General features: G+C 45.9%; 1 protein-coding gene across 1 annotated transcript in view; it reads left to right on the plus strand.

The window, feature by feature from the left end:
- The window catches only part of CDCP1 (CUB domain containing protein 1), a 64,334-nt gene continuing 40,512 nt past the window's right edge, over positions 1-23,822 (plus strand). The window contains exon 1 of the mRNA XM_055294746.2: positions 1-205. Coding sequence (XP_055150721.2) covers positions 124-205 — 82 coding nt within the window. The 5' untranslated portion in view covers positions 1-123. The remainder of the gene's footprint in view (positions 206-23,822) is intronic.

Genomic DNA, 23,822 nt, shown 5'->3' on the forward strand with positions numbered 1-23,822 from the left:
GCCCGCGCGCAGGTGAGTGAGCCAGGGCGCAGCTCAGCTGCGCCAGGCTTGGGCGCCTGGGGCCGCCGCTCCCTACCGTCGTTTTCCCCGCCGAGGCCCCACCACCGTTTCCCCCACGGAGTCATGGCCGGCTTGAACTGCGGGGTCCCTATCGCACTGCTAGGGGTTCTGCTGCTGGGTGCGGCGCGCCTGCCGCGCGGGGCAGGTGAGTGCCGGGCTTTGGAGGCGGGTGGCGCGGAGTGGTGAGCTAGCCAGCCAGCTGAGGCCCGGCGGAGATGCGGCCGAGGGACGCAGGGTGCTGAGGGTGCGGAGGGTGCGGGGTGTGCGGAGTGAGGAGCGGGGGCGGCGTAGTCAAAACGCGCCGGTGGCTCCGGGTCCCCCGGACTGTCCGGTTCCTGCGCGCGCCGCGTCGGGCGCGTGGGCCTTGCCCTCCTGTAGTCAACCTTGCCCTCGGCACGTGAGAGTGTCCCCGATCGGGGATCCTCCCGGTCCGGGAGGATGAGCCCGGTGCTGGCCGAGAAGGCGGGAAAAGGAGCTCCCGGTAGCCGATCCCAGGCGACAGGTCCAAGGTGGCGCGCCGTGCGCCCCAGGGTCTTTGCCGGGATTCTTGAAAACACCCAGGCAGGGTGTGGGAAGAGATCTTTCCTCTCCAGGATCGCCCTGTACCTCCTGGCCTTGTCCAGAGAGAAGGTGCAAGAAAAGTGCTTTCATGACCGCATTTCCCACCAGATCCCCTTTTTCCCGTCCGCACGCAGCATTCCCCCTCTCCTAAAGTTGAAGAGCATTAGTGCCAAAATGAAAGCGCCCGGATTTCTTTTAGGGGTCCCAGAGAAAGCCCCCAGGCATCTGCGCCGCCGCAGAGACTGGACGTTCCCGCGCCCCTTGCATTTCTTGGCAGTGGACTTTGACGGCAGGAGACTGTTGTTCCGGGGATGTGTGTGAATTTCGAGTTGTTTCGGTTGGGGGAAGGGACCGCCACGTCCCAGTGACCTGTGCCAGCCAGGAAATGCCCTGTGGGCCCTGGATATATTAGAACATAGTAAATCACCTGGTTTCTTCATGTAAGAACTTGATGTGAGGCTAGTACCGGTTTCGCGAGGTTAGTACAGGTTTTGTGTTTTTTAAATAGAGCTCTCCAGGAAGCCATGTGGGTTTGATTCCCCTTTCTGCGTCTAAGGTGGGTTTGTGTTTGGCAGGTTTAAATTAGATTAAGGAATAAAAGGACGCAAGTGAGGTTGAATTTGGGCGTCCCGGTGACTGCCATCATTATAAATACAAGACAGGAGCTTCTAAAATATTAATGTAAGCTCCAGGAATACTTCCTGTTTCATTCTCCAACATCAGATGACATTGCTGCTGTTTCATTCTCCAACATCAGGTGACATTGCTGCATAGTAGATAGAAAATTTAAAACTTCATTTAAACCATGGCATGGAGATATATATATATATATATATATATATATATATATATATATATGTTAAAGTAGAGACAGGGTTTCACTGTGTTGCTCAGGTTGGTCTCGAACTCCTGAGCTCAAGTGATCCTCCCACCTGGGCCTCCCAAAGTGCTGGGATTACAGATGTGAGCCACTGTGCCCAGCTGCTGAATATTTACTATAATTTCTTAGGACTGAATTTCCAAGATTCCCTTTGAAGAAAAAGAATTAGTTTAAGAATAAAAAGGAAGTGAAAATATGTGTATATGTGTGCTAAGAAAAATGTGTGCCTACCAATCTTGGAACTGTATTGAAACTCTGGGAATTGTTTGAGATGTTTTTGGCTTTCTGTGACAACAGTGGGGAACTCTTCCAGTAAGAACAGGGTGTAAATCAAGGCATTGCTAATAATGAGAGCCTCTGTTCCTGGTCTCATTTCTCCCTGTGATCTGGGAAGGCTGCCATTTTGGTCGAGTAATTCCAATGGAGTCTCTTCCAGGAAGTCCTTGACTGGCTGAGCCCTGTCTCATGGTTCAATATATAAATAGGTAGAAGCCTAGGAACTTTCCCTTTCGCTTTCTTAAGTTCCTCCCTATGGTCTCAGGAACTGGCCCTTTGAGGGTACATCAGGCTGAACTGAGAGCTTTTGTCGTTGGAGCAGTTGCCTGTAATCTTGAGGATCTAACTGGCAAAGGCCGTTGAGAAATTCCTGGAGACTGTCCTGAAAGGATACAGAAAGCCAGAGCCCTGGCACAGTGGATTTGTTTTATAAATCTGTGAAGTCTCTTAACAAAGAAAGACTCAGCAGAGTACAAATGAACTTGGTGTCACTGCAGAGATGAAGAGTAAAGGAACGTTTGTGTCTTGGTGTCGTGTGTTTGTGTTACTTTGCTATCCCCGCCAACTCCCCCATTTCCAAGAGTGAAACACTGGTTACATTGGGATCATAGCCTTTTGAAAACCTCCATTTGGTTGCTTTGTAAGAACCACTCAGATACCAGAGTCTGGGTTAGTGACCCCAATCTTGCCACCATTGTCTCTTGCCAAAAATGTGAGCAGACAGATCAAATGATATGTTCACACTCCCTGGGCGAGTGTGGGTGTTCATTCTGTTTCCGATTCAAATGAGGAGCTGCTGGCTGTTGTCTGGAATGTGTAACTGGTAGCGCTGATGAGTCTCCCCCAACTCCTCCCCCACATCCCCACAGATGTGCATGACTTGGAGTCAGACCTGTTAGCCCTAGGGCTCACCTCAGATGCGGCCATTTCATCTCTGATGGTTGCACGCCTTTCATGTGCACACACACACTCTTCTGGGCGTTCTCCCTGGCTGTCAGTGTGGGGGAAGGAAGTTAATAATTAAGATGTTTTAAGTAGCATATAGTTATTGTAGAAAAAGTGGCAATAAATATAACCAAAATGGAAAAAAAGTATCTATAAGCAAACTGCCTTATTCACTTTGATGCAGTCTTCTTAATGTGTATGTATGCATGCTCATGTGCACATACCAAAAATGGGATCATCCCATTGTATGGCTTTAACCAGTCCCCAGTTGTTGGACATTTAGGTTGCTTCCAGTTTTTCTTATTAAAAATAGAACATGTCCAACAATAGCCACCTGCTTGTATCAATTTTAATAGGTCTATTCAGTGAAAAGGCACTTGAAATTACATAGCACAGACTAGAAAATGACATGAAAGGATGAACCATTATCCTCATGTTGCCAAGGTTATAAAATAGTATCAACTGGATTATCCCATTTTGATATATTTAAGAATGTGTTCTTCGGCTGTGTTGTTCTGCACACTCTTTTTTTTAATTTTTGAGACAGAGTTTCACTCTTGTTGCCCAGGCTGGAGTGCAATGGCGGGATCTCAGCTCACTGCAACCTCCGTCTCCCAGGTTCAAGCGATTCTCCTACCTCAGCCTCCTGAGTAGCTGGGATCACAGGTGTGCACCACCACACCCGGCTAATTTTTTGTATTTTTAGTAGAAACGGCATTTCACCATGTTAGCCAGGTTGGTCTCAAACTCCTGACCTCAGGTGATCGCCCGCCTGGGCCTCCTAAAGTGCTGCGACTACAGGCGTGAGCCACTGCGCCCATGTTCTGCACATTCTTAACTATTTTGTCCAGCTACAGTTCTGGAAGCAGAGTTGCTGGGATGAAGCGTAGACAGGCTCTTAGGGCTTTGGATGCGTCTTTCCGTGTTGCCTGTGGAGAGCCTGTCCTGGTGTGCTTTCCAGCCATCAGTGTGTTAGTGCCTGTTTCTCACATTCTCCCAGGCTCTCCTCGCTGTTGTTTCACCAGCATCTACGGAAGAAGCATTTTCCTCCCTCCAATTTGGCAAATAGAATCTGGACAGTGTTGGTAGAGACTCGAGAGTCTTAGAAGCACCACCCTAGCTGGATGGTACTAATAGCTCACCAGTGCTTTTTTGCCAAAAGAAAACAGAACTGGGTCCCTTGGCTTATAACACAAGCCTCACCTGCGTTTTTGCCTAGCAGTGCTGACCTGGATTTGGATGGGATAGGATGAGGTGGGAAGTGGGTAGGGAGAGGAGTCTGCTGGTCAGAAAGACCCCTGATTGAGGTCAGGGTGGGTAGGACAGTGGGAGATGATAAGACCACTGATGTGGGGGACCAGTGGCTAGGGTTCTCTGCCTTGGTGGTTAAGAAAAGTTTATACCCAGCCAGGCGCAGTGGCTCATGCCTGTAATCCCAACACTGTGGGATGCTGAGGGGGGCGGATCACATGAGGTTAGGAGTTCAAGACCAGCCCGGCCAACATGGCAAAACACCGTCTGTACTAAAAAATACAAAAATTAGCCAGACATGGTGGTACACACGTGTAATCCCAGCTACTCAGGACCCTGAGGCTTGAGAATTGCTTGAACCCAGGGGGCAGAGGTTGCAGTAAGCCTAGATCATGCCACTGCACTCCAGCCTAAGCGACAGAGCAAGACTTTGTCTCAAAAAAAAAGAAAAGTTTATACCCCTTAATTATCATTCTAAATTATAAAAGTTATGCCACAATCAAATTATTTCAAACCACTTCCCACAACCTTGTAATTTGCCCATCATCTCCCGGGCGGCTGGCAGCATTCTAGACAACCAGGTAAGGAGAGCCAGGCTCCTTCCCTTGCCTCTTTGTAGCCTTGGGTTTGTATCTGGTCCATCAGTTCTTAAAAGTATTAACTACTACTGCTGCTTGTGATAGCCAACACACTGAGCATTTGCTGTGCCAGCCACTCCTCTGAGGATTTTACAAATAAGCATCTTCTGATTAACATCAGTAATACATTCCTGAAAACCAGACATTCTGTATGAAACACTAAGCAACACTATACATCTCATTATTTTGTGTGGGAAAAATTATAACAATCCACTGCACAGCGATGCAAAACCTCTAACAGTTTCTGAAAGCATGATGAAACACAGGAAGATACCTGTATATAATTAACCAATCCTGTTAAGCATAAAGTGCTTAAGACATCACTTGAGGACTACCAAACCATTTACATGGTTGTTTGCAAACAGTTGCTTTGTGTGCAGTAACGTAGGGCACCTCCCTTTGTTGACATTTTTGACACTTGGGGTGTCCTCACTTGATCCTGACATTCTTTTTTTTTTTTTGAGATGGAATCTCACTCTGTTGCCCAGGCTGGAATGCAGTTGCATGATCTTGGCTCACTGCAACCCCCACCTCCTGGGTTCAAGTGATTCTCATGCCTCAGCCTCCCAAGTAGCTGGAATTACAGGCGTGCACCACCATGCCCAGCTAATTTTTGTGTTTTTAGTAGAGGTGGGGTTTCACCATGTTGGCCAGGCTGGCTTCAAACTCCTGGCCTCAAGCAATCCACCCACCTCGCTCTGCCAAAGAGCTGGGATTATAGGCATGAGCCACCACGCGCAGCCAGATCCTGACATTCTTGATCCTAGTGTTTTTGGAATATAAGTCAAGACTTTCTGCACATAATTTTGTTTAAAATGTGTTGAGGTTGGAGATGTAAATATACACATTTCTGAAATAGACCTTGGCCAAAAATAACTTTGATAGATGAAACGTAAGTTCTACAGTGTTCAATGATAAAAATGAAGCTATTTTCTCCTGAGAGAATGTAAATGGGGGAGGTGGTCTTGAGTAGGTCTGCATGTCATTTAATTCTCCATCCTCAAACAATTACTCTTACTAACTTCCTGTTAGTAGGCACAGAGAGGTGACGTGACTTGCCAGGGCTCCCTAGCTGGTATGTAATGATGCTGAGCTGGCAGCCCCGGGAGTATGACTCCAGAACCCAGCTCGGTAATAGGACTGCAAGGCCAGTAAATGCCTCCCCTCAGGGTGTGAATATTCTTAAATAATAAATTTGAGAATGTCTGGAAAAGAAAACTAAAACTGTTCCCTGAGCACAGATGGTGTAGCTTTCTTTAGGTTTTAAATAAAGTGCAAATGATCCTACCCTCAATGACAGAAGATCAAAGGGTTCCGGGTGAAATGTGCCAAATGCAAAAATGTACAAGGTGACAATCTGCTGCCTTTGTCTGGGTAAATACAGTCTCCAGAAATGAGTTTTATCAACTCCCTGAGTCCAAAGATTATATAAAGTTGAAGTCGGGCTGTTGTCTTTATTTTGGGTCTGCCTACTTCCTTGGCATCTGCCATGTCACAAAACCCTTGGGGCCATGAGAGGGCTTCTTCAATTCTTGACAATGTGTGGTCCAGCTGGGAGCTGAGCTAGAATGGTGTACATCCAGGCATATGTCATATGCATCCAAAGAGACGCCTTCTGTTACTGATCTGGAGGCAGGAACATCTGGCCATCTCAAACAAGGACGTTTGGCTAAAACAATGTTTAACCCCAAGAACAACTTAGAGTAGGCAAGTGGTTTCTGGGACATCACAGAGAATGCAGAGGTGGTAAGATGAAGCCTCTGAGTTTGAAGGACTCACAGCATCTCTTGGACACAAGTAGACACTCAACTCCTACAGAGTGGCCACCAGCCACAGTGGAGAGGTACACACCAAGAACCAAACAACATAGTGGGATGAGTTATTACACACTGCTGCTCATACTGGAACTCTGTGCTCTGCTGGAGTCTGTCTAGGGACACTGTGTCAGGAGGGTTCAGCCTGTGTTGATGGGCTGTTTTCACATCAACTGCCCTGCTGACAAGTCTCGCTGGAGTTGCATCCTGGGCCACCTTCAAGGATACAAACACCAGGCTCTCCCGGTCACTATTGCCTCTGAGTTCTTGCTCACTGCTACATTGCCCGTGTCCTCAGACTGCACATCCCAAAGGGCTTAGCTTCCCAGCTGGAAATGGGTGGAGGGAGGAGGGCAGAGAAATGGAAGGACTGGAGCCAAAGACCTCACTGGACTCAGAGTTGCCTTTCCAGCGTTTTGGAGACAGCCTCACTCAGACAAGCTCTGGAGTTGGTCAAAGCTTGGTTCAAATCCTGACTCCACCACTTATTAACCAGGTGAGCTGGGCAAGTTGCATAACCTGTAGGGACAGCAGCACCCTGAGGCTGGCTGGGGGTCTGAATGAAATGATGTGTGCACTAGTCTGGCCTAGAACAAATTCCTCAGTTAGTGAGAATTGTCTTGACTTTGTGCTATAGTTTGGGTGATTGTTTCCTCCAAATCTCATGTTGACATTTGATCCCCAGTGCTGGAGGTGGGGCCTAACGGGAAGTGTTGGGTCATGGGGGTGGATCCCTCAGGAGTGAGTGAGTTCTTAACTCTGTTAGTTCCCTAGAGAGCTGGTTGTTAAAAAGAGCCCAGCGCGAACCCCGTGCCCTTGCTTCTTCTCTCGCTATGTCATCTCTACACACCAGATCCCCTTTGCCCTCTGCCGTGAGTGGAAGCAGCCTGAGGCCCTCACCAGATGCTCAGTCTTGAACCTTTTAGCCAGCAGAACCATGAGCTAAATAAACCTCTTTTCTTTTCTGTCTTTCTTTTTCTTTTCTTTCTTCTTTTTTTTCTTTGAGATGGAGTTTTTGCTCTGTTTCCCAGGCTAGAGTACAATGGCACGATCTCAGCTCACTGCAACCTCCGCCTCCTGGGAAGCAATTCTCTTGCCTCAGCCTCCTGAGTAGCTGGGATTACAGGCGCCTGCCACCACCTCCGGCTAATTTTTGTGTTTTTGGTAGAGACAAGGTTTCACCACATCGGCCAGGCTGGTCTCGAACTCTTGACCTCAGGTGGTCCACCTGCCTTGGCCTCAGCCTCCCAAAGTGCTGGGATTACAGGAATGAGCCACCACGCCCAGCCAAACCTCTTTTCTTTATCAATTACCCAGCTTTAGGTATTCCTTTATAGCAACACAAAACGAACTAAGACACTTTGATTATTTGAGTCAGGTCCAAGAAGAACATTTAGATGTTCAATAGGCAGACAACCTGGGCCAAAATTATAGGCTATCATAGTTTGTATAACCAGGTCTCTAGTGGGAGACAGTAAGATTGTTTTTGACTTTTGCTACCTACACATTGTGCTTTGGTTACTGTCCCAGTGCAGTCGACTTTGGGGGCGTGTAAGGATATCTGTGGAAGAAATTCCTAGAAGTGAAGCTGCTCGGTGAAAAGCTCTATGAAGTTATTCTAAAAGACACTAGAACAACTTTTAAAAAAATGTTTTGTGAGCAAGTGCCAGCACACACGTGAATTTCCTGTTAGCCAAGGAACTGACTGGGCCAGTTTTATAACAACTTAAGTGTCATGCTCAATTACATTTGAGATGGGAATGAGAACACCTCAGTGGTCTCCTGGGGATTGCAGCTATCTTCACAACCGGGTGTTATTAGCCAAGACTGGGCTGCAGTTTGCCAGTCTGTGAAACTAGAGCTAGATCTCCATGGAGGGAAACCTGGGAGGGCCCTGGCCTTTAATCTCTGCTGAGAGATGGAGGATTACTCTGGAACTGGCCTGGAAGTTTCTTACAGTCTTATCAGGTACTTCAGCCTTGGGCTACATCTGTCAGGGCTAAGTTCTTATCTTCATGGAACATAGAAGACTTTTTTTTTTTTTTTTCTGTTGCCCAGGCTGGAGTGCAGTGGCATGATCTCGACTCACTGCAGCCTCTGCCTCCCAGGTTCCGGCAATTCTCCTACCTCAGCCTCCCATGTACCTCGGATTACAGGCATGTGCCAGCATGCCCGGCTAATTTTTTTTTTTTTTTGGATTTTTAATAGAGATGGGGTTTCACCATGTTGGCCAGGCTGGTCTTGAACTCCTGACCTCAGGTGATCTGCCCACCTTGGCCTCCCAAAGTGCTGGGATTACAGGTATGAACCACTGCACCCAGGCTAGAAGACATTTTTCAAGTTGTAAGCAATGCTTGGATCATCTTGCAGAAGCCCACCACAACCCGAATGGTGCTATACCCTCAACATAACTTCTTCTAGCCTCACTGGCCTCTGCCTCTATGGGGAATACAACTCAAGTTCCAAGCAGGAACCTGGAATACTGGTGGGAAGGTATGTCCCACTGGCATCTTCCCCTCCTTGCCCTAGTCACTAGAGACTGGAAACAACCCAAATGCTCATCATTAGAATATGGAGAGAAAAACACAATGATCAGAACAGTACGTATGGCATGCAACCTTTTGGCAAAATAAAATGAAATAGGGATGCTATATAAATACACACTTGAATATTCATAGATTACTTCTGGAAGAGTGCACAAATACTGGTAATAGTGGTTGCCTATGGGAACAGAACCAGATTCAAGGGTAAGAGAATGACTTTTTACATTTTGTTTTACTATATTGTGTGCTTCATATATTATTTATCTAAATGTAAAAATATTTTTCAGCTCTACTGAGATATAAAGTACATACCATCAAATTCACCAGTATCAATTGTGTAATTTTATGGGTCCTGTCAAGTGCATGGTATAACATTTCCATCACCCTGCAAAGTTCCTCCAGATTCTTTTGTAATAAATCCATACCCCTTAGCCCCTGGCAACCACTGATTTGCCTTCTATCACTGTAGTTTTGCCTTTAAAATATTTTAAAAATAAAAACAATTTAAAGCCAGGTATGAATATAGCCCTCACTATTTTTGTTGCATTAAAACAAATTTCTCAAGTATAGACCCCATCTTCAAGAAAGCCTAAAGTTACTTCCTGCAAGAATTTGGTTGTGTAGAAGGGATGGAGTAGAAGTGTTAAGTTGCTAGGAATTGAGGAGTTGATGACCAAAAAACTGACTTCTCGACTTGGAGCAGCTTTTCATGAAGAGCAACTTGCTGTGATTTGTTTTGTTTTGTTTTTTCCCTATCTACTTTTAGGGCCTAGCACTGAGCAGGCCTAGAAAATTTGATTTATTATTTGATGGATAACTGGAGATCATCTGTAAGAGCAAAGCAGAATATAGTGGAATGAGGATTAATGCTTCATTGCCCCAAATTTTCTAGCTAGTTTTGTTCCCATCCTCCTCTTTCTTCCTTAGCAACAGCTCTTAGCAGTAGGGCTAACTTCTACTGTAAGGAAGGAGTATGGTTCATGAAAAGCAAAGTACTTTGACCCACAGTCTCTCTCCCTTTCAGGAAGAACCATCTGCTTTTTTTTCTTCCACCTACCCACACAATGTGCTTTGGAGCCAGGCTTCTTAAAGCCCCCAACTCAGCATTCTTGGTTCCTCAACTTAGTTTTTCAAATCCCTGAATTCTTAGAAGGTCTTGAAAAGATCTAGCCCAGTCCAAGGTCATTTTGGTAACAAATTCTGTTCATTCTGTAGATATTGGTGACCCCTTGTGCATCTAGCTCTGTGTGCCCTTATCTCTTGCTCTCCAAGGACTCACCATCTGGAAGGGATTCAAGCGCATAAACCAGGGGCTACAAATTGATGGCCTAGGGGGCTTGGCCTAGTTCCGTTTTGTATGTTTTGAAAAAACCTAAATTACAAAGTATTTGATAGAGCTTGCACCCTCTAATTCAACAAAGACCCTCTTCCCTATGTTGCCTTTCATATTTGGGTTTGCAACACTTTCCAGTGTAATAAGTAAAGCAAAAGATGTAGGTATAAGAATTGCAATATAAGCTTCTATAGGCAAGACAAGAGAAAGAGGAGGACAAAATATTCTCCTGGTGCCTGAGGTCTGTGGGACATCATTAACAAAACCCCGAGTTTGGCCCTGGAGCAGAGGTATAGCTCTGTTATTAATTACCAATAACCCCACAATGTTTATTTTTATATTTAAAATGGCGTCTCCCACCATCTCTGAAATGACAACTTGCTAAGTGATCCACTATCTGGAAAGATGCAATTCAGAGGTAATCCTTCAATATCTGATTTATAACTGGAGATCGCCTACAAGAGCAAGCAGAATATAGTCTAATGAGGATTAAATTCTTGATTACTCCAAATTTTCTAGCTTAGGTTTTGTTCGAAGCCTCCTTTTCCTCCCTTGGCAATAGCTGTTAGCAGTAGGGCCAACTTCTACTGTAAGGAAGGAATGCAGAAAGTGCTCTGCCCCACAATCTCTCTCTCTTTCAGGAAGAACCATCTGTTTTTTTTTTTTTTTTTCCATCCACCCACACAATGTGCTTTGGAGCCAAGCTTCTCAAAACCCATCTCAGCATTCTTGGTGCCTCAACTTAGTTTTTCATATCCCTGAATTTTTGGCATATTCATCTTAAGATCACTGGCTGGTCCCAACATTGACACTGTCTTGTTGCCAATAATGACCATCCTAGTTGATGTAACGCCTTCCATAATGACTGTCCTTGTTCTTGTAACTTCATTATGATGCACAAACACCTTTTATAATGGCTGTCCTCATTGACTTAACACCTTCCACATCAATACCTTTTACTGCAGTCATCCTTGTGAATGTATCTTCCACCATGACTATCCTTGTTGATGTAGTATCTTCCATAATGGCCTTCTTCATTGACATAACACCTTTCAAAGGTAACCAACTTCTGATGTAGGTTATTTTGGAGAATGGTTTGTAGTGGACATCCTCATTGACATAACACCTCCTGGAGGCTGCCCTGGGCCCTCTGGGTGAGGAAGGCATGTGTCTGGCCCCAAAGATCTCCTGGAGTGTCCCGCATTGTGTTGCTGATCTGTTTATCCTGAGTTGCCTGGTGTGCTGTGGAATCACGTTATTGACTTGGCTTGTGGTCACTTGCAAGGGTTTCATTCAGAAACCTGTTTGCCGTCTCAGGCTGTGTGGTTTGCTCTCCCATCCCCCACTTTAAGATTGCTGGACACAACAACAGCAACAACAAAAATGGTGTTAATCCCTAGTCCCTAAAACAGAAGGTTTAAACTGAGGGATGTATTCCCAGTTGGCTGCCTTGGCCCCTGGGATGGCAACACACCCACATTCCCCAGTCAAGTTTCCTGAGTGATCAAGAGGTTGGGGCTTTGCAGTTAAGAAAGAAGTAGATCTGGGCCGGGCGTGGTGGCTCACGCCTGTAACCCCAGCACTCTGGGAGGCTGAGGCGGGCAGATCACGAGGTCAGGAGATCGAGACCATCCTGGCTAACACGGTGAAACCCCGTCTCTACTAAAAATACAAAAAATTAGCCAGGCGTGGTGGCAGGCGCCTGTAGTCTCAGCTACTCAGGAGGCTGAGGCAGGAGAATGGCGTGAACCCGGGAGGCGGAGCTTGCAGTGAGCAGAGATCGCACCACTGCACTGAGACTCCGTCTCAAAAAAAAAAAAAGAAAGAAGTAGATCTAAGGCCTCAAAAACATGGGTTTCTCCTCTTGCTCAGTGGGGAAGCTGACATCCCAAATGGTCACTTCCTCTCACACCCTGGCTGCCGTGGGTAGGTGCTGCAATCTGTCCTTCCAGGGCAGCAAGAAAGGAGCAGGGAGTGAGTCAGCTGGTGGTCATCCGTCAGACCACAGTGAAGCAGAGGATGGATTGCTGCCAAAGTATCGGAAGTGAAGGCAGTGACGGAGGTGGTGAGGACATCGGAGATGGAGGAGGAGCAGATGCTGTTCCTGATGGATTGCCCAGGGCTTGTGATTAATGAGGAAGAGTTTGGGGGACTCAGAGGCAAGATTATAGGCCAAGGAAGGGCCCACGCTAGGGAGAGACTCTCGTCTTGGAGAGCTGCTAGCCTCTTTCCTACCTGCAGAACATTTTCCGGAGCCACTGCAGCCCCCTCACTAGTGTAAAGGGAAAGGTGGACAGTCAGAATGGCGTTTAGGACAGAAAACTCCAGCACTCCTCTCTGCTGCTGGTGTTGAATGGTACAAGCTGAAACACGTCTCTAACCACTGCTCTTCTCTAGCTGGGCTTCAGGGCAAACCCGTGGTCCCAGGCTGCCCAGCTTGTGACCTTAGAGGAGCAGAAGGTGCATGGGCCTTGGAATCAGGCAGGCCTGGGTTTGAAGTTCAGCTTTGTGTCTTCCCAGTGTGAATTTAAACAGTTTACCTAAAGAAAATGTGTAGAAAGTGTCCGGCACATAGCAGAGGTTGAACAAATGGCAGCTGCTAAATTATTGCCGTCATTCCTAGATGCCCTGTCCCACCTGCCTTCAGCCTTCGCCAGTGCCTACACAGCCTACCTCTTCTGGATTCTGGATTTTAAGGCCAGGCTCCCTGCTGGATTGCTCTTTGATCTCTGGTTTTTGTCTGGGGCTCTTGCTCAGCCCACAGGTCTAGGTGAGATGACCAGCCGTAAACCCTCTTGGCCATATCATCACCTTCCCTCTGACCCACTCATTTGCCTTCCTCCTGTCACTTTCCAGTATCTGGACGTTAAAGTTTTACACTAAATCCAATGTTTTAGAAATCCTTGTTGATATAACATTTTCATAAAGGCTGGCTTATCTATATAACACCTTCCATCTGGTAATTCAGCTCAGAAGGGGAGGCTCAGCATCCCAAACAATACTTTGCATTTGTCCAAACTTCTTTCCTTGAGCAGCTCAGCAGGTCCTACAAAAACCACCCCATCTTTCCCTGCCTGGTACCCCATCTAGTTAAGAGTTCTGTATTGGTTTTCTTCTTTAAAAAAGTATATATTTTTTCTTTCTTTTTTTTTTTTAGATGGAGTTTCACTCTTGTTGCCCAGGCTGGAGTGCAATGGCACAATCTCGGCTCACTGCAACCTCCGCCTCCTGGGTTCAAGCAATTCTCCTGCCTCAGCCTCCCGAGTAGCTGGGATTAGAGGCATGCGCCACCACACCCAGCTAATTTTGTATTTTTAGTAGAGATGGGGTTTCTCCATGTTGGTCAGCTGGTCTCAAACTCCTGACCTCAAGTGATCCATCACCTCGGCCTCCCAAAGTGCTGGGATTACAGGCGTAAGCCACAATGCCCAGCCAAGAGTTCTGTATTGGTTTTCTATTGCTGCGTAACAAATTGCCAGAAACTTGGTGTCATAAAACAACACCTGTTAGCTCACAGTTCTGTAGGTCAGAAGTCCAGAAATGTACAGCACGGGTGGGTTCTCTGCGCAAGGTCTCAAAAAGCTAAGGTCAAGATGTTGACCAGGCTACATTCTCAGCAGGAGCTTGTGGTGCTCTTCTAAGCATGTTGGTTGTAGCAGAATTCAGTTCCTGTGGCTGCAGGTCTGATTTCTCCCTTTCCTTGCTGGCTTTCAACCAATGACGCTCTCAGCTTTCAGAGACCACCTGCATTCCTTGGCATGTGGACCCCTCCATCTTCAACACTAGCTACAGAGACTCTCCCTTATGTTGAATTCCTTTCACACGTCAACTCCTTTTCTCCAGGAGAAGCCCAGCCTCTTTTAAGAGTTCAGCTGATTAGGCCAGAACCACCCAGGATACTCTTTCTTTCCTAAAGTTAACAGTACCGTTCAACATGGCCTAATCAGGTGAGTGATATCCCATCCCTCCCCCACTCAAGTGGAAGAGATTCTACAAGGATGTGAGTCACTGGAGGGCATCTTAGAATTCTGCCTGCCCCTGGGTGCAGAGGCTCTGCCCCCTCTGTCGGAATGGTAATGATCATGGCCATCACTCTTTGAGGGCCTGGCTTTGCACATGTGGTCTCATTCCAATGCTTGTAAAAGCCCTGCACAGTTGATGTTTTTAGCCAAACGCTGCAGATGAAAAACTTGTGGTTCAGAGAGGTCAGGTGGCTTCTCGTGGCCAAGCCAAGTGACTGAAGTGATGAGACACACAAGACAGGGAGTATTACACGTGTGAGGTCGGGTGACGGAGGCCACAGAACAGGTCTCTGTCTTAATAGAACCTCCTCTCCTGCTGCCTTTTGCTCCTCCCCCATGAGTGGATTTTCAAAGCTGCAGGCTGAACTAACCTAGAGCTGAACATTTTGGTAGTGAAGTGTTTCCCTGCTACCACCCCACCCCGTCTCTAGTGTTATCTTTTGAGGGATGACGAAAGGTAAGGTAGAAATAGCCGGATATAACCTTCTGGAAAAGCTCATTTTAAACTGAACTTTATTTTTAGTTTAAGCAGCTTATGTTCAGACAAGTAAGAAAGTTTTCTTTTATATGGCTCTTTTTTTTTTTTTTTGAGATGGAGTCTCGCTGTGTCGCCAGGCTGTAGTGCAGTGGTGTGATCTCGGCTTACTGCAATCTCTGCCTCCCGGGCTCAAGTGTTTCTCCTGCCTCAGCCTCCCGAGTAGCTGGGATTACAGGCATGAGCCACCACACCCGGCTAATTTTTGTAATTTTTTAAGTAGAGACAGAGTTTTACCGTGTTGGCCAGGCTGGCTCGAACTCCTGACCTCAGATGATCCGCCTGCCCTGGCCTCCCAAAGTGCTGGGATTACAGGCATGAGCCACCACACCCAATCTTACATGGCTCTTAATAGCCAAAAAAATGCAGTCCTGTCAGAACATTTCTCGCAGGCCTGCCCCCAGCAGTTTCCCTTATTAAGTGTGTGGTCTACAAAGACCAAAGTAAGGTCTCTGAATGCAGTGGTCAATGGGCTGCATTATGTGCTAACCAGCTTTTCACTTATCAGGGAAATCGTTATTTTTCATGACTTTTTGCCATCTTTTGAGTTTTCTAGTCATTGACATAATTTTTGTTTAAACAAGTTTCTCTCCCTCCTTTCCATAGTAATCCAGGGGATTACTGTGAATATATATGAATTTGAGGCTATGTAGTTTTAGTCAATTTTTGGTTGGCATCCAAATTAGTAATTAGCAATTAATTCTCACCTACATTATGCTAAATGAAATAAGCCAGATACAAAAGGACAAGTACTATCTGATTCCACTTAGATTAGTAGTCAAATTCATAGAGACAAAGTAGGATGCTGGTTACCAGGGTTGAGAGGAGAGATGGGAGTTATTATTTAATGGATACAGGGTTTCTGTTTAGGATAATGAAAACATTCCAGAGGTGGATGGTGGTAATGGTTGCACAACAGTGTGAATGTGCTTAATGCTTCTGAACTGCACACTTTAAAATGGTTAAAATGATAAAGTTTGTGTATGCATATTTTGCTATAATAAAAAAGCAAAAAGAAATGTTTGCAGGGTTTATTTATAGGTGCTTTCTTCCCTTTTCTATTTTATTGAGTTGGGTTTTTTTTTTACCACAATAAAAAAATTTTTTTTTTAAAGAAGTGAAGCATAGGCCAGGCACGATGGCATGCATCTGTCATCCCAGCATTTGGGGAGGCTAAAGCTTGAGCCTAGGAGTTCGAGACCAACCTGGGCAACACAGGAAGACCCCCGTCTCTACAAAAATACAAACAAAAAAATTAGCCAGGCATGGTGTAATGCGCTGGTGTTCCCAGCTACTCAGGAGGCTGAGGTGGGAGGATTGCTTGAGCCCGGGAGGTCAAGGCTGCAGTGAGCTGTGATTGTGCCATTGCACTCCAGCCTGAGCAACAAAACCAGACCCTGTCACTGAAAGAAAAAAAAAATGAAGCATACCTTCCAATTCTATGGCTAGCTTTGTGAATGTACTATTGGTTTCTAATGCTAGACTCTGTCTCTGTTAAAAAGGAAGCCTTGACACACTAGGAGGCTCCTCCCCTTACAAGGCCTAGGGGCAACACCTGTAAGCAACTCCCCCCGAGCATAACTCACTGCACTTAGGGTTCAGATCATGAGGAAGAACCAACAGGTTTTTCTCCTCAATTTTCAGAGTTGTGCAAACAACAATTTGTTGTAACAAGAACCGTGAAGCCCTGCAAGAACCTAGTACCTTGAGGGCAGAGACTTTGAATCATCTGTGGATGAGACCTTATGCCCAGGACCTTATAGGCACAAAGAGCGACTCAGAAGGGGTTTGGTGTATGCCCAGAAGGATGGCAGGAGAGGAGCTTCTCAGTATCCAAGAAAGTTTCACATAGCTAGCAATGGTTTTTCTGAGTTTTAAGAATTGTTTTATTGTGGCTGGACACAGCCTCAAGCCTGTAATCCCAGCACTTTGGGAGGCCAAGGCAGGAGGATCGCTTGAGCCCAGGAGTTCAAGACCAGCCTGAGCAACATAGTGATACCCTGTCTCTACAAAAATTAAAAAATTAGTCAGGCGTGGTGGCATGCGCTGGTGGTCTCAGCTATCCAGGAGACTGAGGTGGGAGGATTGCTTGAGCCTGGGAGGCCGAAGCTGCAGTGAGCCACGATCACACCACTGCTCTGCAGCCTGGGTGACAGAATGAGACTATGTCTCAAAAAAAAATAAAAGTTGTTTTATTGAGACTTAAGTACACAAATCTTAAGCTATAGCTGGATAATTTTTAGGTATGTGTGTGTGTGTCATATTCTGTGTGTGTTTGTGTCTTGTTACCAAGATTTGGAACATTCTAGTACTGCAGAATTTTCTCTCTTGCCCCTTTCTAATCGCCTGCCCACCTTCCCCACCCCAGGTTCACTATTCTGACTTATACAAGCATAGATTGGTTTTGTCTTCTTCAACTTGATATAAATAGGATTTATATCAAGTCTTTTGTGTGTGGATTCTTGTTTAACCACCCCCCTGCTGACTTTTTGTCAGAAGAACTTGAACAACTATTTAATCTCTGATGGCAAGGTTGGACCATTGGAATGAGGTACTCTGGGGGGAATACTAAAGACACTGGAAATTCAGTAACTTCTAAATATTTAGCAGGTGAGGGAGGGGGGCTGTGGGCCTTTGCCTGTGTGTCCCTGAGTGTACATACAGATGGGTTTTTTAATCCACTCCTTTGATTCTTCTCCAGCCATCCTTGTGATCCTCAGTGACTTTCATGGTCCTCGTGACTCACACTTCAAGGTCTAACAAAATAAATCTTGTTAACATTTCATAAAATGTTAATGTGATTTAAAGTAGCCTTGTGGCATTTTAGCATCTTGCATGAATTATTTACAGTGGTCATAAGCTGAGTTATATTTGTTATTTAATTCTGCAATTCCCATGTTCAAAGTCTGTTATTATGCAGCTTTCTTACCTCTGTGGTCCTCTTGGAAACCATTCCTCCACCGATACGGTGTGATTCAGTCTGGAATTAAATGTTAACATCCGTGTTTTGGATTGACAAAGAGCCTTAAGATGGCCTCAGTCTCAGAGGGGTTTATATGCAGATGTGTCTATTTGCTACAGACTGTGATCTAGACTGTGACCCAGACAGGGCCACCTCTCTCATATGGCATGTGTCTTTGATCATAAAAGGGAAAAACGCAACAGATGAGTTTGGATGGTTCTATGCAAACCTGTCACCACTTTAGAAAAATGATTCAAAGCATAAGCTCTGCAGACAGTGAACTGCTAGCATTGCTTTTGAGGAATGGTTCAGTTACTTTAGAAAATAAATAACTTGGCCAGGCACAGTGTCTCATGCCTGTAATCCCAGCACTTTGGGAGGCCGAGGCAGGTGGATCACCTGAGGTCAGGAGTTCCAGACCAGTCTGGCCAATATGGTGAAACCCCATTCAACTAAAAATACAAAAGTTAGCCAGGCTTGGTGTCGGGCACCTGTAATCCCAGCTACTCGGGAGGCTGAGGCAGGAGAATTGCTTGAACCTGGAAGGCAGAGGTTGTGGTGAGCCGAGATTGTGCCATTGCACTCCAGCCTGGGCAACAAGAGCAAGACTCTGTCTCAAAAAAAGTAAAATAAATAAAAGAAACAACTTGCATCATCACATATCATTTTCTTTCTTAAGGACCTTGGGAATTAAGAGTAGGGAGTGAGTGAATGTACAAAACAGTCCCGTGTTGATAAACTGTCCCACAAGTTGGATTGACTAAGCGTGCACATGGTTCTTTTTAACGTTGCTATTGGAACTTAGTTTTACTCTCTTCTGTAATTAATCTAAGAGCTGTGGAAATAGTAAACTATTTTAATGGGAACTATGTGTCTTTCTCACTGAGGGGGTGGGACCCTGATGTCTCTTGAGCCCTGAGGTCACTGGATGTTAAGTCTGGAAGTTGGAGCCTAGCCTTGTTCATCTTTGTATGCCAGCACCTGGCATGACAGTAACTCATGGCAAAATGATCTTGAGAGATGTGGCCAGAGTCGGCCTTCATCAAACATTTTGCAGCAAGTTGTCTCTGCACTTCCCACCTGCACCATGCATGCCTTTGTCCTACTCCCTCGGGCCTTCTTCCCTGCCCTGACTTCCCAGTGCAGTCCTGTGTCCCAGGCCCACTGCAAGTGGGAGGTTGTGCTTGATCACTCCCCAGGTCCTTTCTTGGTAACTAGGGTCTATGTCCAGTACTTCCTGGGTGTTAACTGATTACTGCAATGTTTAGTGTGGTCCTTTCCTTTGGAGAGCTTATAATGGTAGAATGGCAGGCAAGTTCTTATAGCCACCTGTGCCACAGTATCTTCATTTGGGAGGTGCACCTGCCATTGGGGTTGGGGAATGGGATGGTCACCTGCCTTGCCACCCATCCCTTTCTCCAGACCTGCAACAGTAGCCTGAAAGCATTTCCTCAGCTTGGCCTGACTGCTGTACCTTGCCCCAGCTTCTTTCTAGGGGAGTCTGGTAAGCAGCCATCATTTCACATCCCTTTACTTCTCAGAAGGAGAATGAGAGATTTGCCCTGCTGTCTTGACGGGCTCTTTCCTGAAACCAGCCATGGGAATAAGGTGGAAGGAATGGGGTGGGGAAGGGGGATTGGCAGGTCTTGGCAGGTCCTACTTGTCTTCCAAACCAGTGGATGAAAGGCTTTATAGCTCAGACACCCAGAAGGACAGATGGGGGTCTCTTTTAGGAAGAAGCATTTCCTGCCAAGCCAAAGCAGAAGCCTGGTTGAAATTGACTCAAACTTGCATCGGATTTTCCCATGAGTCTCATTGACAGCTGTCTAGAGAAGTGAGTCCTGCAGGCCAGGGCTTCTATAGCATGCGTTTCTGCTAAAACTTGGCACTGGCCTTCCATTCCCAGTGCTTTGTTCTAGAATCATGGCTGCTTTTCTTTTGCCACCAACTCGGCCACATTAACCTCCCATGCCCACACCCCCTGGGCAGACCTTATGAAGCTGTGGAGCCATCAGCAGTGGAACCATGCCAGTTCCCTTTCTTAGAACCTTACAACTGGCACTGCCAAAAAAGAACAATACAAAAGAACAACCATGCCCCAAACATTTCAAATTCTGTGGAATTTAAATCTTAAGCTTAAATTCCAACTATACTTTCAAATTACTTTGACATGAAGGAGGATTTGCAATAATGCAGTGTGCTTGTTGGACCATTTAAAACAAATATGTTTTCCTTTTGATATCCTGGAGAGCCAGCAGCTTGGAAATACTTTATTCTACCTTGATTGACTTTGTTGGTAAGAACAACCCACCATCATCAGAAAGTTCCTGGTTGTGTGTGGAATTCTTTGGGTGGGGCTAGCTCTGCTGAATAGTCATTTATCATGCCCCGGGCACCAGTGTCAGAGCTGGAGCACAAAACTTGTCTCTACCTCTTATTAATCATATACGCCTGTGTACATTACTTAACCTGCCCAAGCCTCAGTTTCTTCATCTGTACAATGGGGATTAATATTAGAACCTACTTTATGGAGTGGTTGTGGGGATTTATAAATATTTATAAACATATGCAGGAGGCTGCCTCATATTAAGGAATCATTAAATGTTTGTTGTTGTTACTATTTAGACAGGCCTGGTGTCTAGATTCCAGAGGTTTTTCTCCCATCCAAGAGAGAATGATTAGCCCTTGAAATGGCAATTCATGTTCTAGTTCTTTCTTATGTGAAGGTGGAAATGAACTATTTCCAGGTAGGCAGATCAGTGGTCTTCCTGTTGTTGGCAAGACTCAATGTACCAGTCTGTAAATGGACCCGGCCAAGTCAATGACACATGGATTTTGAGTGTCTAAACCAGTTGTCTCTCTGTGCCTTTAGGCCTCACTGCCTCAGGTCCACTGGACTAGGAAGACTCCAAGTTTGGCGATGTGACTGTCTGGCACCCCCACCCCTCCCATAGCAGACACTGTTAGAATGAATTCTGTTGGAGGTGACCCCCCACTTCTTGGAATCAGCCAACAACTGCATTCACTTAATAAGAATGGCAGTTTCTGTCACCTCCAGGGTAGACAAAAAAAAAAAGAGAGAGAGAAAAGGAAGGAAGGAAGGAAAAGAGAGAAAGAAAGAAAGAAAGAAAGAAAGAAAGAAAGAAGAAAGAAAGAAAGAAAGAAAGAAAGAAAGAAAGAAAGAAGAAAGAAAGAAAGAAAGAAAGAAAAAGAATGGCAGCAGTTCCTCCTTTTCTGCTAGGTAACTTGACCAGCCTTGGCAGCTTCTATGAGGGCAGCTCAGTGTGGTACCCTGGGTAGGTTAAGACTGCAGAGGTGCCAGGGTTGAACCAGAATGTCCCAGCTGCCTCCTGAGCTCAGCAAACTTGGAGAAGTGAGGTCACTTCTCTGGTCTCAGTGAGGGTGCTGGAGTCACATGAGTCAACACGTAGAAGGGCCTATTAATAGCCAATGATCAGGGCCAGGGCCATGGCTAGGTGAGGCAGATAAAGTGTGCAGAATTTAAGGAAGCACTCATACTCGCCTCCTTAAGTGGCACCGCCCTGACAGTGAGTGCCTCCTTAAGGTTTGCCTCTTCAGTGCCTTGCCTGCCTTACCTAGTCCCCACCCAGCCAGCCAGGACTGTAGGCTTTAGACTCAGAGCCAAACTGCTGCTATAGTTGTCTGCTTAACACCCTTCAATGGTGCCCCATCACTGCTAGTAGTAGTTGTAATATGCTATCATCGATAATATCAACAATACTAACAGCCAATATTGATTGACTACCTGGCACCATTCTAAGCACTTTGTAGGTATTAACTCATTTAGGCCTTACGGGAATTTCATTATTATCCTGTTTGCAGATGAGGAAAGTGAGGCACCAAGAAGCTAAGGAATTTGCCCAAGGAAGCACATCTGGGTGAGTGGTAGAGCCAGGAATTGACCCTAGACAGTTTGATTCTAGAATCTGTACTCTTCACCACCACACCAAGCTGCTAAGGTGTGCTGGTCTCAGTGGGTGAAGCCCAAACTCCATGGTCAACAACCAAGCCCTTTCCTGCTTCTCCAGCCTCCTCTACCCACCCAAACAAAACTCTGGCCAAATCAAACTCCCCAGAGTGGCTCCAAGGAAGCCATGATTTTCATATCTTGGCATCTTTGCACCTGCTATTCCTTCCATCTGTCCTTCCTGACAGTCATCTCACAGTTCCTGGTTGGCACACTCATATCCATTCTTTAAGACCCATCTTAAGTCATACCCCTTCTGTGAAGCCCTCCTTGACCACCACCCCCAGATGGTTGATAGCAGACCCTCAATGTCTTCGAAGTACCTTGAACTTCCCTGGTGTCCTAAAATTACTATCTGGGTCTAATGAACAGATAGACAGGCAAATGTTCATTCAATGTATGTGAATTCAACACTTGCTCCCTGCAGGGAATAAAGGTTGGGAGAAATCATTTCAATGGTGTGTGTGTTCCCTGGGGTGGATATGAGGTAGGGTATAAACTTGCCAATCTGCTGGACATCCTGGGGCTCTCATGGTGTGCACATCCACAATTTAATGAAATATGTTTTGCAAACCTGGCCCCTAAAAGCATATCGTGACTTATCTGATGCTCGGTCTGAAAAGCAGGGATCTGCTCCATGGATGGAGGAAACACCAGCTGCTGGACTTGTTTGAGAATGGAATGTTGGTCTGCAATGTGATCTCTTCCTAAGAGAGGACAGGGCTATTTTGGCCATAAATGGAACCTGACTCACATGCAAGCCGTGACTGAGCAGCCACACACTTCTTGGTTTCTGAGTCTACCTCCCTTGGCATCCTGGGCACTCCTCCAGGGCACCATGCATCTTAATATGTGTCTCCTGGTGCCTAGGCTGGGCCCAGCCCTGGCTGGGAGCTGCTCAGTCCATCTTCCTTGGACAGAGAAGGTGAATGAGAGCCAAGTCCCACAGGCAGCCACACCCAGAATTGAGGCAACTTGTTCCAATTCGTCTACAAATTTTAGACGGGTTGCCAGTTATTTTGCCAGTCTTTTAAACTGTATTTGACAGATCTGGGAGAAAAATGACTTCCTGGTGTTTATCATGTGGAATTCCCTCCCCTACATTAGTGTCCCTTACTAGAATCGAGAATTGCAAAGAAATAGGATGGCAGGGAGAAGAAATAACAGGGATGTGTGATATGGTGATTAGTGAATGGTGAATCATGAATGATGATTAAAACAAATGGAAATTCTTCCCCCAACCCTGACTGCCCAGGAAGGAGCTGGTGGGGCAGATACTCACAAAGGTGTCCTAATAAGGAGAGGTCAGGAGGCAGGCCAGCTGAAGAAAAGAGCTGTGTGTGACTCAGGAGCCCAAGCCTGTGCCTTGTAAGGTTTTCCAAATGCCCTGAGCCCAAGAGCCCACGCACTGCTCTAGTGAAAGCTTGGATGCCTTTCAGCCCATAAGGCCTCAAAGTCACACCAGAATCTGGAGCATCTCTGAGTTTCTCTGAACCTGGGTAATGATTTTCTGAAATATTAGACCAATGAAATACCAAATTCCTGGGAAGGCAAAAGAAAGAGATGTGATCCAAGCATTTGTGATCAAATGAGCTGACAAGTTACTCTACTTAAGCAGTGGGGATTTTACCACTGTATTTATTGCAGCGAAATAAGTGCCTCCAGAGTGGTAGAATTGGTGGGGATCAGGAGAGAGTCCACATTTCAAGTATGTACGAGGTGTTGAATCATTATCTTCTTGCTCCTGTTCACCCCTTCTAGCTAACTTACTTATCAGTTAGGATGAGGGGGACCATTAAAAATGACAGCCATGTGAGTGATGTGTCCTAGGCTGTGACCCTAGAAAAGAGCCTGTAATGAAAGTCATCTCCTCCTAATGGAAAGGTAGCTAAATTCAGCTTTGCCTATCATGTGTCTTTAGCTTAGTTGTTTCCTCTGAACTATGAGCTGGACACCAGGTGGGGATTACTCAAGCCCAAATTCTCTGGTCTGGTACACCAAAGAATAGTTACAA

The sequence above is a fragment of the Symphalangus syndactylus genome, chromosome 1 (assembly GCF_028878055.3).
Source record: "Symphalangus syndactylus isolate Jambi chromosome 1, NHGRI_mSymSyn1-v2.1_pri, whole genome shotgun sequence".
In the NCBI taxonomy this organism is placed as follows: Eukaryota; Metazoa; Chordata; class Mammalia; order Primates; family Hylobatidae; genus Symphalangus; species Symphalangus syndactylus.